Source organism: Erithacus rubecula, assembly GCF_903797595.1.
Source record: "Erithacus rubecula genome assembly, chromosome: 3".
NCBI classification, from domain to species: domain Eukaryota; kingdom Metazoa; phylum Chordata; class Aves; order Passeriformes; family Muscicapidae; genus Erithacus; species Erithacus rubecula.
Genome location: NC_136689.1, coordinates 127,596,236 through 127,615,621, shown reverse-complemented (window position 1 = coordinate 127,615,621; position 19,386 = coordinate 127,596,236). Strand labels below are relative to the sequence as shown.

General features: G+C 37.3%; 1 protein-coding gene across 2 annotated transcripts in view; it reads left to right on the top strand.

Annotated features, from left to right (window-relative positions):
- Positions 1 to 19,386, top strand: part of RGS22 (regulator of G protein signaling 22) — a 58,764-nt gene that overhangs the window by 4,548 nt on the left and 34,830 nt on the right. For both annotated transcript variants that reach the window (XM_079302478.1, XM_079302477.1), the window contains exons 4-11: positions 5,254 to 5,475; positions 9,157 to 9,242; positions 11,139 to 11,313; positions 11,745 to 11,916; positions 12,918 to 13,178; positions 13,294 to 13,537; positions 14,084 to 14,245; positions 15,021 to 15,192. In XM_079302478.1, the coding sequence (XP_079158604.1) occupies positions 5,254 to 5,475; positions 9,157 to 9,242; positions 11,139 to 11,313; positions 11,745 to 11,916; positions 12,918 to 13,178; positions 13,294 to 13,537; positions 14,084 to 14,245; positions 15,021 to 15,192 (1,494 nt within the window). The remainder of the gene's footprint in view (positions 1 to 5,253; positions 5,476 to 9,156; positions 9,243 to 11,138; positions 11,314 to 11,744; positions 11,917 to 12,917; positions 13,179 to 13,293; positions 13,538 to 14,083; positions 14,246 to 15,020; positions 15,193 to 19,386) is intronic.

Sequence of the window (19,386 nt, the reverse complement as noted above, 5' to 3'; positions counted from 1 at the left end):
CACAGTAATGTCAACTTGTTTCTTCTGCCCTCTACAAGCTGCTTGCTAGTCATTCCATTCCAACTCTGTACTGGGTTCTTACCTGTCATTTTCCAGTTACCAATGATCCTGAGGAAGGCACACTCCACTTCTTTGCAACCTCAAGGAGTTGCACTAGAGACAGAAGTGCTACCATGTGCCTCAATTGAAGTACATTTAGGAGATGACCACTTGATGGTGAGTCCCTGGTTGTTGGTTTCCCTTGCAGCAGAAATCTACTAAGTGACCATAATTTTATCAACTTTAGATTTGAAGAATATTTCTTTTAAATATGGTTCTCACTGTAAAAATTCTCCTCCAAGTGGTCTGGGGTCCAGCAGTTGATGCAGGTGACAATTCTGAAAAACAAAGCTCGGGCCAATCGGTCTTTCTGAAGACAGAATGGTCCTGAAAACCTAGTGCTATCATAAATAAAATCTTGCTTGATCTGAGTAGAAGATTACAGACAGGGCAGAAAGTAAAAAACCAATCCACTCTGCTGCACAGTTCAGGCCCTTCACTGCTTTGAAGATGATTTTGAAGAATTCCATGCATCAAATCATTGATTCAGGGCATCAGTGCATGCTCATTAGTTACTTGTTGTCTTTTCCAAGTATGAGGAGGGAGGCCATAGTTGCCAATACAGCCTCCCCTAAAAAGGCTTTGACAGAAGTAAGGACTTACATGCATATTCTGTTGAGATTTACCAAGGACTAAAACTTGCATCATGTCTTTGGCATTGAAGGAAGCAAACAAAGCATTCCTGGCTACATTCTTTATTGATAGTATGTTTACTCTAAATGTTCTTCTCTCTTAACTAGATTGTGATATGTGATTATGTCTTTTGTCTTACTCATCAACAGAAGGGAAAGCCTGGACTCATTAAAGTCAATTGGAGATTTTGCATTGACCATGTGTAGTGTGAATTTTTCCAGACATTTCATAGAGCTGCTCAAATTCTTTTCTGGTGTGGACTCTCACTGACATTTATTTATGATATACATATACCCTTCTTAAGGAAGTTTTGGCAATGCTTCTGGATGAGATCTCTATTCACTCCCACCCTTAACTTAAGAAACAGCCAAGCTGTGGTCATTCTGTTTGTCTTGGGATCAAACTACATTATTTGGGTCTGGGATGTGAGCATATTTGCACATTTGTTAATTGTATTTGAAGTTGAGTGTATCTGAAAACTGTTAAGGCAGAGAACAGTGAGATTTATATGTCTGATATCCTGGCAACATGGTGATGGATGCTGTTTTGGTTTCTGTTATGGGATAACTGAGAGAAATTTGTCTTCCCTTCAGTTAAGTGTATAACTTCAAATTTCAGAATTAGGTATTCTGTTTATTTTTCAGCTGAAAACCATATTCAATGTGCATTTGACAGCTAAAACTTTTTTATGCTTTCAAAAAAGTACATGCAATTGTATATTTAATAGTATTGCTGTACCACAGTCTGAAAACAGCTTTTTGTTATTTGCTCAGAGATTTTTTTCTGAAGCTGAGATTAGTACACTGAGTTACATTGGTCATACTGGCTTTGGGGGGAGAATTGCCTGTGAGTGAAGCAGTTTGCAAAGTATGTAGATTTCTTATTTGTTGGTGTTCTCAAGTCCTTGATCTTATTTATTGTACTACATTGACAATGTATGAACCCCAAGCTTCAAGGCTCCTGCCAAACCTGATTTATTTTTTTCTTAACATCTTGAGGTATAATTTCTCTGGAGATTTCCCTTTCTATCTTCAAAGCATTAAAAATTGGCTCAAACTAGGGAAAGATACACTTAGTCTTTGATTAGTGTATTTTACTTGTCTTTAAAAAGCCAAAAGCACTTGCCAAATGTGGGGTAAGAAAGATATTTCTTAGTATACTAGATTGGCATGGATAATTTTTCCCCTTCCTTTATAGTGTATTATTCACTCCTTACACAGGCATCTTCACTGAAGAGATTCCTCATTATTGCAATGACAGAATATTGGTAGAGCCATAAACCTCTCTCATTATTGCTTGTGAAGTGTTACAGGGTTTACAGTACTTGACTTCCACTAGAAAGGTTTTAAGTTTTCTGAAGGGTACTGAACAGTTTCTTGGTGGTTTTTTTTTTGTTTTTTTTTTTTTTTTGTTTGTTTGTTTGTTTTTTTTTGTGGCACGTTACGTGTGAGAATGATTAGATTGTGGTTTTTGTTCCAAAGTTCTTCAGACACTGAAAGGAAAATGAATTGACTGATCCTCTTTCCTGTATGGTAACTGGGAAAATGTTTCCTTTAAGAAATCAGGTTCTGAGGTGGTTTGTTTTGTGTTCCTGTTTGATTTTTCTCATAACATTGTTACTTTTATTTTTGTAGTGGTGATGAGTTAAGAAGATTAGGAATTATCTCTTCTTCTATTATGCTTGTAAAAACATTCTGGTTTATCAATGTAGATTTTTTCAGTAAACAAGCTTCTCCAGAAAGGTTTGAGCTATTCTAAAATGCTTTTGTATGATAGTTTGAGAGATAGAGAGATGCTCTGCTGGGAATTTGGGATTTGTACAAAATCATAGATTACTGTCTGGAAGGGGCTTTGAGGAGGTCTGTAGTGTGGCTTCCTTCTCAAAGCAGGGTCAGTGCTTTTCTACTGACTCCAGGTTGCTTGTCACTCTCTGCATTTGGTCTTTAAAACCTCCAACAGCTGATTCCTCTCTGGACAGCCTATTCCAGTGCTACTCATCCCAAAATCACCTTTTTTTTTTTTTTTAAATCCAGTTGAGACCTCTATAGTTTCAGTGTATGATGAGTGGTCTCTTGTCCTCCCACCATCAGCTCTGTTAAAAGCTTGGCTTTATCTGTTCAGTAATCTCCTAGTAAATATGCTAAGGCTGCTAATGGTCCTCCTAGAGCTTCTCCCTCTAGGGTGAGTGCTCCAGCCTCTGACCATCTGGGTGGTCTTCTGATGGAACAAACATGTGAATATCCTTCTTGTGCAGGGGACCCAAAACTAGATGCAGTATTCCAGATGCATCCTTATTAGTGTCAAGTCTGCTGGCTACTCTCTGACTGATAGAAGAAGTATGCATGCCTTTTGATGTTCCTGGGGATGGGTAACTACATCCAAACCCCAAAAGTCTGGACTAGAACTCCCTTTTTCAGTCAAGTATGTCGTGTATGAAGTCTAAATCTTCCTATCCTATCAGTATATGTTCTTTTGCTCCCTTAGTATATTTGTCTTATAAATTATAGGCAGTCAGACTCCTAAAACAGCAACACACATTGCATTTTAAAAGTTGTCACTAGCCTCCATTTCACTGCATTAAAGTTGCCAGTTTTCAGCTAAATAGAATATGTATTGAAAAACCCTAAATCTAGAGTAAATAACAAATGATTAAATAAAAGTAGATAGACATGCTAAAATAATACTGTATTTGCTTAGTTTTCAATTTAAAAAACATGAAACTGAAACAATCTCATGTCTAGTCACAAAGCCCTTTATTATGGAATTTGCATTTTGTTTACTTTTTTCCCACAAGCGAGAGCATTTCAAATCCTGAGAAACTGAAGTACGTTGTTTCTTAGTGTGCTTTCTTAGGTTTCTTTATTTAAAACATGGAGGAATATATAAGGAAGAAAACATTTAAAAGCTACTAAGGTTGCACAGTTAGTCACTTAAAAGCTGGTAGCAGCCCAAGTTAGGTTTGAAAGTAAAGGAAACGTGCACATAGCAAACTGGGAGGAGGTCCGAATGTAGGGAAATCTACACATAAAAGGTTTTGTTAGATGCTTTTCAGTACACCTGGAAAAAAAAAGCATTAAAACCTGCAGAGTGCCCTGGAGAAAATTAATGCCAAAAGAGGCAGAAGGTGTCAGAGAACAAAAACCAATCCATGATTTCAGCTGAGGTTAGGTAACTGAGCAGACTCGTGCAATTCAGTGCATGCCCTGAGCAGTGACGGTCTGATGTCACAGGCACGAATCATACACTTAAAGCTCTCACATGCTGTGTGCTCTGCCAGGCTGAGCTCCACAGTGAGACATTATGGGATAAGTAGGGAATGTTAGAAAACATGTTGCAGCCACATGGTTCAATTCTGGGCATTGCTCTGCAAGACACTGATCAACAAGGGGGCTTCAAACAGAAGCGACAAAATAGATGACACTAACATCATTACTCTGGGCTTACCCAGGTGTGAAGAAAAAATCAAATTGTTCTGTAATAGATTTCTAGGTTATATGTAGCGTGTATTTAACATATTTAGAATGTATATGACTTATGTCTATGTGTGCATATATGAAAAAAAATCAAGGAAATTAAAAATACAGTACTTGAACAAATAAAATATTCTTATTAAATGCAGGGGAACGACAACTGTATAAACACCAGGTGGGATCCTGTCTGGAATGAAGCCAAAAAGAGTTTTGGCACTGGATTTAGGTGTGGCCATAGTTTCTGGAGTTCTTAAATACAACATACCTTGTCCAGCTGAATGCAGAGATGCTTATATACTCTATATCATATAGAGTATATAACACACATACATTCTATATAATCTCATATTCATAACTGTCATGTGCATCCTCTATGACTTCTGTAAAGTCCATCCATATTTTTCCTCTTCATTTCAAGTAAGAAAATTTGAAAGTTAGTCTTTTAGAGAAATACCCAATACCAGAGCTTAAAAGATGAAAGATGGCTCTGTTTTAGTGTACACATGCAATTGGGGTTTTGTGAGTTTACAAAAGTCACAATTACATGGCCAAAATTGAAGTTTAGTCTATCTCATCTACTATATACTATTTGACTGAACTAGTGATGTATAATAAAATTTACTACAATTTTCATTGCCACTATTTTCATGTCTTGATCAATGATAATAATGAACGGGAGAATAATATTGGAGGTCTGATCCTGTAGGTGAGTACTTCTCTGTAGGACAGTTACTAAAGTCACAGTTAATTATATATTCTAGACATCAATGTACTGAATCAATTATTTACATGTGAAAAACAGTGGTCTGTGATCTAGAATGAATTCAATTCTCGACAGTTAAGCACTGTTGAAATTAAAAAGTAGGAATGTTTTGGAAAGCTATACAGCAAAAACAAGAATGAAGAAAAATTACTATTTCAGGCCCCAAGAGAAAGAAGCCTCATAATGCAATTTTTTATTCTGTAGGATGCCTCTATGTGATAAAAAGTAACTTGTTGAATGACAGTTGCCTTATTACAGTACCATAAAGTTTCCTAACTTCTTTTGTAGACTTTTGCTCAGCCAGTCAAGTTTAACTCAGATGCTGGGGCTTTTGAAGTAGTTAATTATGCCCCACAATGCCTGGAAAGCCAACCGAGAAAGATTCTACATGATCAAAAACCTCCAAGCCCCATTTATGATGTTCCAAGCAAAGAAAAGAATGATGGGCAGCTCTCCAGAACGTACAATGTTTCTTCAATCTTCACTATTGATCCAAATTACAGCACTATGGTAAGCATCTTACAGACCCTGAGTTTATATTTAGATCTTACTGTAGAGATACTGGCAATAGTTGTTGTTGTGTTTGGCTTGGTAGCTTGGGAAAAATGTTAATTTATGTTAGGAAAACATAATGATGGGCCAAATTATGCCCTGTAATGCACATGTGTCTAGCAGACAAGTGAATGGAATTACAGATGCACATCCTGTAGCACAGAATTTTGAAGATTCTGTAGGGCAGGGTTCAGCTGTGTGGTCTGAATACTTTTTAATATTAAAAGAAAAAATATTATGACAACAGTTACTTTACTAGTGATCCCTGGAATGTGCAAATTGACTGAAACTAATGCAGCTCAGTCTTTCCTTATTAATTAATTTCCTTGTGTGGCTATGAGCTCATCTGTGGTCTGGCAACACATAAGTCTCTCTTACATTAATTCCTAAAGGATTTACATGGTTAGCATCAATTGAAATGGCCAGAAAAAATAATCTTTGGCAAGAAGAAAGCTAAATTAATGGAAAGATGGGTTGGAATTTAGAAAAAAAAAAAAAATCTGGTTTCAGGCTTGCTTAGACAGTATCAGTTTTGGTATTCTTACCTGCCTACATCCAGGGCCATCTTCAGCACCAGCTTAGGCAGGTTAAAATCAGGAGCTGAAGCATCTTACACACCAGAGAGAATACAAGTCAGTACTGTTGGATGTGAGATTTTACCTTTAAAAATGGGTTTCAAGGATGAAAAAAAAAATTCACTGGGATGCTTGGTTTATTCCTTTCTTGCTTATTTTGAGTGCATGTGACTGACATGACTTCATTTTATTAAGGCCAGCCTGAGGTCTTTGTCCATTTTTTGCAGTGGCTTCTCAAAATTATGTCATAGCTGGAAAGCTGAGAGCAAAGCAGGGAGTTGTAACAGAGCACTGCTTTTCTCAGTATAAGATTAATGATTTTCAGAAAAGAAAGCAGTGTTGAGAGAGGTTAAAAGGCAGTGATGTTTAACAAAGTGATAGTAATGTGATATTGCAATTATCTGCATTTAAATTGGACAAATGATACAAAAGGACAAGGCCCATAGATACCCCTACCATGTTAAATAATAATTTTCACAAATACTTTGGTTGAGATCACAAAAGCAGAAGAGTTATTCTTGATTTCTTATTTTCTCTCAGTATTAAACAGAGGAAATGCTGTGTGTTTGTGCAAGTGTGGCTAACATTGCTCTCTGGGCTACCCTCCCATCACTGTGGATGGCCTTTCTTGAGTAATTTAAAGCCATTTCACTATTACTTTCTTCTTTCATGTGGTCTGGAGAAACAGGGCTTCAGTATTAAGGTTGCATTTCTTTCCCTGGGATATTTTCCATAGATGGGAAGCATTATAGCCTTTTGAGGAACAATATGCCTCTGCACCCTTTCTTCTCCTTTTGAGTTGAAAGGGTGATATTTCTTCTTATTACTTAATGGGTAATATAGTTGCCTCATTCAGTTGAACTTGACATCTCCAGTCTGAGCTGGAACAAAATGGCCTGTGGAACATCTTGCCCCAAATATTTACTGCAACTACACGAGGTGAAAGAAGTCAGCTCCATTCATTGCACCACAGTGACTGAACCAGGAGAAGCCACCCCAGATCAATTTTCTCAAGTAGCTCTGTTCAAATCAAATAGGATTTGATCTTTCAGTTTTCAGGTGATGCTGTCTGCTTTGCTTTGGCTGTCCTCATACACACTAAAGAGATTGACAATTGTTTAGAATGTTATATTGCTTACAAAAAGTCACCTTGAGTGGTCATCACTGGCAGGTTACTTATGGAAAGGAGTTATGACTGGAAAGTCCTAGTAATCCTTTCAGGCTGTGGCCTGAAATACACACAATGGTATTTTTCTCTGTATTTTACTTCCCTTTGGATTGTTAGAAATTTACAGATAAGCAAAAGTTCTTTTCATGTGTTTGCACATTTGTAAATCATTGATATGGAAATATCTTCTCATTGATAGTCAATATCAATGGTGTGAAATACATTGAGAAAAAAAAAGCCTGTGGACTTGTGTGGAATTGATCACAGCTATGGAAGAAACTGGCTGGCATCCCACATACCTTACTTCAGAGAAACCCCACTTCAGCATAGCACTTAAGTATGTTTTTAACTTTAATCAAGGGAAGTTAAACACATGCTTAAACTTAAACATGTGCTAAAAGCTTTGCTGGATTGGGTCCTAGCAAGGCCTAAGGCTGATTGGGTAAGGAAACTAATCAAGGTAACAAGCCCCATCACATTAAATGTAGCATCTTTCTCTGGGGATGGGGAAAGAATAGGAACTTTTTCCTTCTGATATGACATATACTTTATCAGCCATGTATAGATGTGAGCATGTTATGAATCATTCAGATAAAAAACTGGGTTGTAAGTCAGTAAATGCATAAATATTAAATGCCAAAATAAAGAAACTATCTTTTTATTTCAAAAAAGCTTGTCAATTGTCAAGGAGAAGCATACATTGTGTGGTTGGGAGTAATTAGTCTCCATCTCCAGAAATTACATTATATGAGCCACTGCCAACATAAGCTTTCCATATTTTGAAATATTTTCTTCTCTCTAAATGAAACCACCCACTTTCTGAGTAATTCAGATTTTTTTAATCCCCTACAGATACATATGAGGCAGAAATAACCCTTGCCCTGAATGGAATATTAGCTCATGGAAAGAAAATTCTAGCTGTGATCTACATAAACTGATTACCTGATATAAAAAGTAGTATCCATCCTTGCCCAAACTTCACCTGTTTGTATGGAAGAGGGTGGTTACTGCATTCCTCAAAATAATTAGTCTTACTTTCACTAAAAGGTAAAATGCATCTCAGATGAATAAAATAGACCCTAAGAGTGAAAAAAGTACACTATTAAAAAAAATAGTAGGAAGGGCTCTATGTCATTTCTGAGGGAAGCAACTATGAATTGCTGTGGCAAGAGATCTTGCTCTTGTTTCATTGGAACTAGCTGTCTCTGTGTAGCTTGCTGCTCAACATTTCCCTTTCACCCCCCAAACCACTCACTTGAGGCACTTCTCTTTCTGCTTCAGTGAGGCACTGAGGCTTGGACTGCCTGAGCAGAAATTTCTTGTGCCCCAGGTCATAACACATGTAGGTGTCTACGATGAGAATTACTGTGTACAATGCAGTTATGCAGGGATCCAACATAAATGCATGAGGGGTGATAACTAATTGGATTTATATTTGTTTGATTTTGGTTTTAATATCTACAGCTTTCTCATTCTGGAAGTACAATTTATTTTAAGGGTTCCTTATTCTTCAAATGCTTGAGGAAAAAGAATATGTATTATTTATAAAATGTGTTAAAGTCAGAAAGTAGCAGTTTCCTATGGCAAAAAATTTTTGTGCATCTAATGTGCATTTGAAATTGTACAGTAAAAGAATGATTCATACACACATAATTTCTGAAGAAAAAACACTCATGAATTGTCACGAAAGTTGAACTCTAATAGGTGAAATCAGATTTAGATCTTTTTAGCTTTTAATAGGAAAGTAATTGTTCCATCATAAAGGTGATGTTCACTCTGTATTTGTTTTCCTGAGCCAATGCTTCTGTAGAAGGGGGAAGTAGAGAATCAGTTATGTGGCAAATAAATCAAAAAAGCCAAGAATACTGCAAATGTTTGGCATTTCTTTTTTTCTAGCAACTCGATCAAGAACAAGCAATTGAGTGGATTAAGAAAGAAAGGCTTCCAGCATTTCTAGAAAGTGACTGCTACTTTGAATACAGGTATTGCAACTTTTATGCTGTCTTTCAGTTTTAAATTTGTATGTTTTCCTCTTTTGTTTAATTCATCTTGGTAGTATTCTTAAAGTGGTTTTGCCCTCCTCTTTTCCTGTTTTCTTTATTGTGACATTTTAGTGACCTGGATAAAGTAAAGTTAGTGACTTTTGTCACACATCATGCTGTAATTTTTCTTGACTATGAATTACATCCTATACTACACCATTACAAAGAGAGTAAGAATGAGATTTACTGATTTCTAAATCTCTGTTTCTCAGAGATATCATGGTAGTAATGCATCTTTTGCTTATCAATATGTAAGCCATATATATAGAGGTTACAAGTCTATGAAATAAATTTGGAAAAAGCCAGCAAGTCTTTTTTATTTCAAATACTAGTTTTGTGTCTTTGGGCCCTGTGTCAGAGTTTAGCAAAGTTGTCTGTGAGATGCCATGTCACAGCTGGATGATTTACTGTTAGAAACTTGCAGTATATTCCCAGATGTCCATTCAGTAGATGTACAGGAGATGTAGTGTGCTTTTTTGGAAGGACCTACCTCTATATCCCTTAAGGCTGTGTCTAGATGCAGATGATTGTAGCTTGTTTTAGGGGTCCAAAAGGAGAGGCAGCCTGGAAATATGGTTCACAAAACTCGTGTTTGTTGATTGTAATGGCAGAGTGGTTACTGGGGTGCAGACTTGACAGTTAAAAATTTAAAAACGTTTTTTATTTTCAATAACCTGGAGACTGCACTTAGGTTCAAGGGGGAATAGTGTGCAAAGAACAAGCAAACTGAGAGTGCTGAATTATACCTTTGTTAACAGCCTGTTTTACATATATCTGGGCCTCATGAAACAATAACTTTGATCTTCTGCTGTACACACTGTTTGATAAGGCAGAGTTATCAAGAGAGTTGCATAAAACCAACTCTAAGGATATGCCTAATTTCAATTGACATTAGTAGTTCAGACTGTTTTTCTTAATCAGAATCAAGATAAGTTCAGATGCCAAAAGGGCAACTTCATTTAAAGATGAAGACACCCTAAACCTAGAATTAAATCCTAATTGATCTCCAATAGTGGGCACAAATAAAACTGAGAATTCACTTGATTGTAGGCTCAAGTGTAGACTTCATCTTCCCTTTGCATGTGACTTGGTTGGTTTTGTACTTCTTTCTAACTTAACTAAGTTCTGCCCAGTTCTTGAGGCCAGAGCATCCTCACTGTTGTCATGTGGTTCTAAGATGGCCTTTCCTGAGCATTGTGAGGTTCACACTAACACAAAGCAGCAGTGGAGAACTGTTCAGTACTATGAAATCCTCAGAGAGTGGCAGCTGAACATGAGAGTGGCAGCTGTCTTGTTGTCATCTGCAAGTTCCATCAGTGTGATCAGTGCTGTGGCATTCCTGCTGGAAGATTGCTTCTGTCAGGTGCCAGAGGTGTAGTATCTGGCAGTGATACAGGGCTTCTGCAATCTGGGAGAATAGTTCAATTTTAGTGAAAAAAATGTCCAAGGGATTCTTGGCAGGGCCTGGGAATGCAGAGATACATGCAAAAGTATCCTGAAGAAGTAATTTTTCACTGGTAAATCTTAGTAATGCAAGCAGGGCACTATCTGTGTGCTGGTGAGCTGTGCAGTGGCAGTACTGGCATTTAGAGGTGTGACAGCAGGTGGAGGCTGAAATAATACTTAGCTGGACTCAGTCATCTTTGTGGGTCCCTTCCAAATCAGGATATTCTGTAATTCCATTATTCTATTAAAAAAAAGCAGATAATGAAGTTCTCTGTAGCCATTTTTTTAGATAGAAGGTTTTTTTAAATTGCCAGTTCTGGGGAGAAATCAACTGTTTCTCTGATTAAAATCTAAAATTAATTATTTTCTTGTCTCAACATTTGATTTCAGACTAGCTAAACTGATATCACAGGTAGAATGGAGCAAGACTGGCATTAATTTCATTATAGATAGTGACTACTGTCCCTGGATATGGAAGCAAATCCCAAGTTCTCCCTCTTCTGAGGAGGATGACTCTTCATTGACTTCAATGACTATGCAGAAGTTCTATGTATCGCTTGGCGAGGTAAAATAAACATGTTTAGTGGGTGTAAAATCAAGATAGATTGAATGAATTGGGAAGAATTATTGTAACTGAGGTTACAACCTAATGGGACAACTGACTGTTGAATAACCCAGTCTAGTGCAGGGGGGTTGGGAATAGATGGTCTTCAAAATCTCTTTCAACTTCAACCATTTTCTGATTCTCTGATTCTCTAAATGGCTTTTATATTCAAAGCTTTTTGTACTATGGAAGAAGGTTGATGAGTTGTAATACAATTTAAACAGAAGCTCAGCTCATAAAAGTATGCTCAGCTACTGTCATACAGCTCTCTGCATTGGGAACTATCCTTTCAAAAATCTACATTTACAGACTACACAAAATTCCTATGGGCAGTAAGCTGTAGCTCTCAGAAATAAGAAATGTTAATTGTTCTATGAAACTTCTTTTCCTAGGCTACAGTTTCTCAGGTAAAGGATTGGTTTACATTGGCAAAACAAGGTGATTCTGTGAAAACTACAGATTCATCTACGCATCCTGTAGTTTCTAGCAAAATTCAAGATACTCAGCATTTGCCCAGGCAGCATAAAATAGATGAATCATTACCTGAAAAAGGTACTCTTCTGGGTAAGTAACAAGGGCTCAACCCTGTGGTTTATAACACAGCTCAGACTAGCTGGAAAGAAAAGGCCTTCTAAGGACTTGTTGCTAACTCCCCTTGTTGCCTTCTGATTATCATATGGTGTCTGAGGCTTCAGACAGGCAGTTGTTTCTTTCCATAGCTACAACATTAAGTGAAAGTTTGAGCTAGTAGCCAAGTAATTTTGTGATAGTAGTAGTTTATTTTCTTATACATTTCTGTTTCATAGAAATCTGTAAGTTTCAGTTGAGTTGTTCTGGGTTTTTTGGGGGGAGAGGCATTCATATGTTTTGAAAGGCTTTCTTTTTTGGATTCTTTGGGTATTTGACAGCATATAATCTGTTTCAGCCATCTTCTTAGGGTATTTATGCTGGGCACTTAAATGTCTTTACATCTTGTAAGATGTAATAATTTGGAATCCTGTCTAACTTCAAATTTATTTGAAATTATTTGGCAAGTTCCAGAGGTTCTGGGAGAGAAAACACAGAAGCACATATGAACATACACCTCATTGTACTGCCTTGCTTCTGCTTTTTACACAGTAGCAAGAGGGAGAGAAGCCTCAGCTCATATGTTAGGAGCTTGCTCTCTCTCCATTCACAGAAATGTATCTCTCTCCATAATTGCCTCAGGTCCTGAGAAATGATTTTCCATGTTTCATTTCTCAGACCTGTGTCAAGAGGCTATAATTTTTCTTTGTCAAGTGAAAACAAGGGAAATAGTTTAGAATTAAAAAAAGACATTTTAAATCACATTGATTTTATGTTAATATCAACACATTTTGTCATATATAGTTAGGAAATTATGTAATTGCAGAGCAGGGAATCTCTCAGCCATGCTCCTAATCCAAGCGTCTGTCTGTGATAGCAGCCAGCACTGGTTAGATGTGGCTGATTTTCAGAGGAACTTGAAAGGAATGTCTAACTAGTTAGACAAAGAACCAGGTTACCTGTCTAAGAAATGCCACTGAGTTTCCTTTCCCCTTCAGGGAAGTCATCTGCAAAAGCTGCTGTTACCAGTGAGATATCCAGAGAAGCTGAGGAAGGTTTCTCTGTGGTCATTGCTGCACCTCCCTCCTACACTCAGTCAACAGTTTATCTAGAGCCAAAATGGCGCAGTGCAGCAAAAAAAGAAAATGAACAGAGAAGCACGACTTTCAAGACAGCAGAATTCACACCAGCATCCTCTCAAGTTGCAGTGAAGGAACCCATTTCAGAACTGACCCACCAGCCAGCTGCTGGCATTGAAGGTAATGTGAAGTTCCACAAAACAGCCTCAAGTGTTTACACACAAGTTAGCAAATAATGAATATGCTCATGGTACTGCAAAGTCATTCTTTAACCAAAGTTCTTCTCCACTTACAGCCTTGGACTCCAAGGAAGATGTAAGAAAACAAGGTCCTGATCAAATAAGCTTAAGTTCTGAAAGTGTTGGGCCAGACAGCAGGGCTGCTTGGTGTGTTAGTCATGGGACTTATGACACTGGCAACAGACATGAGTTTGAAAGATTCAAGAAGTTCATTAAAGGAACACCTGGGGAGAGGTACTGGTGGCTCTGGATGGATATTGAAAGACTAAAGGCTCTTAAGAACACGACAAGGCAACAAAGGTACTTCCCATTATTTAAGAGTTACTCCCATTGCTTTAATATTTGTAACCTGGATAGATCAATGCAGGTTTTGAGATTTTAGATAAATTATAATGTCTAAATAAACAGACACAATTAAGTGTGTGTCCTGACGAGGTTTGGAATGACTCTGCTGAAGCTGATAAAACTCTTTGCAGAGTCATGTTTGCAAAACTTACATGAAGTCAGAATCACCATATTATTAAGGCTGTTCTAGAAAGAGATTTGGAAAACAGATGGCAACAGAAGGAAACTAAAGAATAAAATAAGTTAAATTCACAAGTAGGACCTCACTATGACAAACTGCTTTAATGAGAGATCCTGCTGGATTCAGATAATCTGTTCTACAGCACTATATGTTTTGTCTTATACACAATCCGTCTCCAATTTGTGGAAAAAATATTTTGGCTTCTGCCACTTGCAATTAAAGACATGTTGCATGGCAGCAGTTTAAGCAGTGGGATGAACTCTAGGCAGTTGTCTACAGCATTTGATACATGCTTATGTGACTATTTTTGTTGACTGCAGGCAACTCAGTAAGATGAAAAAACTGTATCTACTGAGCAGTGGAGACTATTTCCTCAGTTCTGAAGTGTTGCTCAGACTTGAACTAATGCATGGAGATCAGTGGAATATAATGCATTTAAGACAGATTCAGCCTGAAGTACTGAAACCACTACTACTTTACTGGTATGAAAAAATGGATATGAAATAAAATCCTGTTGTTTAATAAACATCCATTTTCTTTGGTAAGCCTATTATTTCATGTCACTTATCCACTGCAATTATTAGAAGCAATGTCATTGTAAGTACTGGCACATCAATTTTTGTCTGAGCTAAACTACACTGCAATCTGCTGAGAAGCCAGACAGATCTGCCTTATAAGCCCTTGTTATTTTTCTACCAGAGAATCTGAGCTGCTTTGTGGATCTCTACCTTGGGTAATGTTCAATTCAAGTTTAGTCTGCAGGACAGGGAAACCCCTCCAGGCACAGGATGTTAATCCTGTCCTAACCTGCTCCCCATACTGCCCTTTCCAAATTCTGAGGATGCTCTGTGTGTGTCTTCATGGGATTTGACCCTCAGACTTTACTGTTCAATGCCTGTCATACAAAATGTCTTTTAATATTAACAGCTTAAGTGAGGATATAAAATCTAGCCTATTTCCAAAATATGGGCTAAATTTTTGAAGGTGTTCTCCTCCTCCCCAAGGGGGTTCAAACAATTCCAGGCATAAAAAAATCCCTGCACTTGTGGATCCTCACATGATTTGTGGTCTCTGTTCTGGCCTACAGTCTTTTCCTATGCTTTGCTGTAGGATGGATTGGCCATACCTTCCTGCAGACTGATAGAAAGGCATCTGTGTGTAATGGTGCAGAATTTGCAACCTGGGTTTACTTATGTGTAGTTTGGTTTTAGATTTGGAAGTATGCAATATCTAAACATGTTGCTTTTTTCTCCCTAGGGGCCCCAGATTTTGTGTCACTCATTCAACAGCAATAGATGCTGCCAGTGCAAAACTCAAGTTCTGGCACACATGTCAGGAGAGACCAAGAGTGGACATTGATCCTTTCCCACATACAGTATCATTGATACCATTGCCCCAAAAGTCTGACATACCACCTTCCCTTCTTCAGGTAAGTAGGATCACAACATTGGAAAACAAAACTTTGTCCCATAAAAAAAAAAAAAAAAAAAAAAAAAAAAAAAAAAAACTCCTTGAATTCAATGGAACAAGAACAAGGTAATTGATTTTTTAAGAAAGATTTAGCAAGCTGGTATATTGAAGACGGTTACATATAAAAATGCAATAAAATTTCATCATACTTCATCAAACAAGTTGCTATAAATTGAATCAAATTATCTTCTCAATTACACCCTGGCTATTTCCTAAATCCTTTGGATAGATGTTTTAGCTAGAAGTTGTCAGAACTGCAAAATTAAGTCTCTAGCAATGTAGCTTCACCACTCACCCTTGTCTTAATCCAGAGTAATTGTTACTTCACTGCAGTTAACCTGGATTATTCCTCATATCTGTAAAAAAACCAGAATTTTGCTCATTTTCTATCACTGCAACCATTCAGCTACATGTGGTTTTTGCTTTCTACAGAGGGCCATAAGCCCCTCTACAGACCTTTTCAGTTTGAAGGTTTCAGGTGACCCATTCACTTTTGTCTCTTTCTTCCTTGTAAGCCTGAGTGTGAGAGGTAACTGCACTAAAAGCTACAGGTTTTCAGCAATACATTGTTAAGCCTCAGGATGTGTGGTACTCTGAGAACATGGATAGAAACTGGTTCCTGTATCAAGAACATACAGCCTGTATAGGCTATGCCACAGATTTGTCAGCACACACCTCTGTTACTTGAGGTTGGATAGTTTGTGGCCACAATTACTTCCTTTTAAATCTGATTCGTGGAGATAATGGAGGAAGACAGTGGGACAGATTTCCTGTTTAGAAGAAACTGGGTTCAGAAGCCAGGTTCCTGTTGATCATGGCAGAAATGGGAGCAAGAAGCACCTGTGGGTTACAGTGACCAGTACACAAGGTGTACTAATGAGCCAGGACGAGCTGTAGGTCAGGCAGACAGGAACCTGCAGGTTTTGCAGTCCCAGTTGAATTTGACAAAAATTAGGAGTGGTACCATGAACATCACAGAGCCAGCTGATGGCCCATTTCTTGCTCTTTTATTTTTTTTTTTTTTTCCATGAGAAATGACTTTTGAATCTTCTAGCTACCCTGTGCTTACGAGAGCTTAGGAAGGGCAACAGCTTTGGGTGAATCTCTGAATGCAATTGACATCTCCAAAAAGTCAGAGAGGTATTTTGTTCAGAATGATAAATGATGGTGTGGCAGAATGACCCCTTTCTCTCCCAGTCTGTGTGATTGTATCTCTCTTACAGTGAGCTGACTTAACATAATCTTCCTAAAGTTACACAACACATGTTCTCATGCCCTTCACCTGACATCCTCTCTAGCTCTGTACCATGTGCTTGTAGCATATTTCCACTTGTTAAAAATGCATTTTCTAAGCTGTAGTGGTAATTAAGGTATGCTGAAAAGTCTTGAAAAATATTCAGTAATTTTTGCAACTTACCATTTTACATATTGTGATTGATGAGGAAGAATATTCCTGAAAGCCCTTGACTGTTTTTGACCAGTTAATGAGAGTTCGTTAAGAAAATATAAAGGTGGAAATATAATCAGAATTGCCTTATTTTTCTGTAATTTTTTTACTAAAGTAGAACAAGCTCACCAACAACTTTATTAAAACTAGCTAAACCCAATTTCTCTTTGAAGATACCATCAAGATTACCACCTACTCTTACAGAAAGTCAGATTCTCCAAAGAGATGCTATTTCTAGCAGTAGAATATGGTAAGTAGTAAAATCCCTTGTGTATCTTTCTGCACAGCAATATACCTCAAATATTTATGAAAGTATTTTAGATTATACTGTTTTCATTAATATTTCTTAAAATACAATCATCTGCTTAGTGAAGCACCGTTATGGTACAGATTGTTTGCAAGGAGAATTCTTCCCTGGCTGATTAGTTTCTTGCTTGTTTATACCATGACACAAAAGGTTTATTTTCCCAAAGGCAAGTGTTTTCTCTTATATAATAATTGATATTCTCTACATTAATATTCTTTTTACCCATCTCAAATGCTAACCCTCAGAGTCATGCTATGCCAATGATTTCCACAGAGCAATATGAAAAGTGTATTCTTCTAATTTTTTTTTTCATTATAAATTTGAACTCCATGTACTTTTCCCTCTACTATTCACTATGTTATTATACCACTTTTCTACCCCTTCTTATTTATTTATTTTATAAGCAGCCCTAGATATTCTTAAATATGAATTGAATTTTTTTTGTTTATGATCCAGGCCAATTTCAGTGAACACAGATATGATTCATGGCTTAGCTGTGGATGGGACCAAAGACTCAAAATACCAGGGTCATAGAAAGTACACCTATGCTGAGCTGTTCCATGTAAGTATGGCTTGAAAATGTAAGTTGTCTTGAATCATAGGTTAAAACACTTTATTCTGCAGTATGAAGTAGACAATAATGGGGACAAATTGGTTTAATTTTTTGAATGTCAATGCTTTATGCAGTTATCATTAGAATGTCAGCATTTTCTCTGTTGTATCTGTCACCTGTTGGATAGGAAATCATGGCACACATAGAAGTTTATTTTCACTAGAAAGTGTTGATCTTCTCCATAGTGACCATGTGTTCAGTAGGCTATTATGGAATACTCTCTGGATAAATGCTTCAGTGGAATCATTGACTAGGAAATTATATCAGACTTACAGTGAAAACTGAATCTGACTTAGAAATTCATTAAAATTATGACATTTGTAAGAGGAAAATGGTTCATTTGTACAATCACCTCTTTATTGCTTGTGTACTTCATTCTTTTCTTTGTTGAATTATTGCCTGCTAAACAAGTCTTCAGTTGAGCAAACCTCAAGAGAGACAGGCTGCACAGATGAGCTTTTTCTTAATAACTGTTAAAATGCTGACAAATCAAACATATGAGATGTCAGCATCTGGCAATCTAAAATATATCCAAAACCTTCCTTGTTTGTGGAATGGTCTCAAAACAGTCTACACTTTCAAGGGGACAGTGATTCCCATAGCCTTACAACTAGAAGGAAAAAACATAAGAAACCCCACTCATGTGCATGGGGTTTGCTGAGTACTTGATCACAAGCTTGTTTGTTTTCTACTTCAAAATCACACTTTATTTATTACTTCAGTGCAATCATTTTACTTTGTTGTTTTTGACAGAAAAAAAGGCTAGTCTTTGCAATTTGGGAACATTAGCAGTTAGGAATGTATATTCAGCAAAAGTCCACACCATGAACTATTAGTTTTTATAAGTCATATGCAGTTTCCCTCATACTGACAGAAGAAAATATCATACATTTACAGTGGCTAGACTGGAACCTACAGTCAAGACCTCACAATTAGCCATCACAAATATGATGCAAAGGGGAATGAATACAAGGATTCATAGTTTATACAGGGGAAGGAGATCTTCCTATTCTGCTTCAAAAGTCTGGTTCCCTCCTGCTCTTCTCCGTCCTTATTACTATTTGGAAAGAAGCTGATTGCCAGCCTCTACACTCATCTGCTTCCACTTCTGCTATCAGAGGCAGCAAATTAGCCATAAATTCTCTCTTGTGATCTTCAGAAGCTAATTTACTTAAGGAAACATCTTCTGGCTTCTCTGGGAGCATTGATAAAATTGATGTATTCTTCCTCAAATGCTGTAGGAACTAGCCATGGTAAGGAGCATGGATTTCTGGCACCCTAAATTGCTCATGATTTTGTTGCTCATGTCAGTGGTGTAACCCCAGAAGAAGTATCTTTTGTTCCATGATGGTTAAATGTTTTCAGTCTTGACCAAATAACCACCTCTTAACTTCTCTTAATTCAAAACACAGTAGCCTGAGCTGAGACAACCCTTGACAGCTCACTGATGTCATTGAGTATCACTGGAGTTCCCCAGAGCTAAAGACTTAATGACAGAATTAAGGCCAGGTTTGGTTTTCTGTTTTAAGTATTGAGGAACCATCTAAGGGATGCTATGATCACTTAGTTACTCTGGATGTCTCCAGTCATCAGATTATTCCATTGGATATGAATATTTAGTGGGAAAATGGTGTGGAGGGCAATGATCAATTGCATATGCAGTAGAAAATGGAGTCTATTTCCTTGGGATGAAGATACTAATTGAACACACTTCATGGCCGTTGCAATGTAGTGATGTTTGAAAATAAAGAAAGCCTGTTATTCCCTGCTGTATAACTATGCTTTA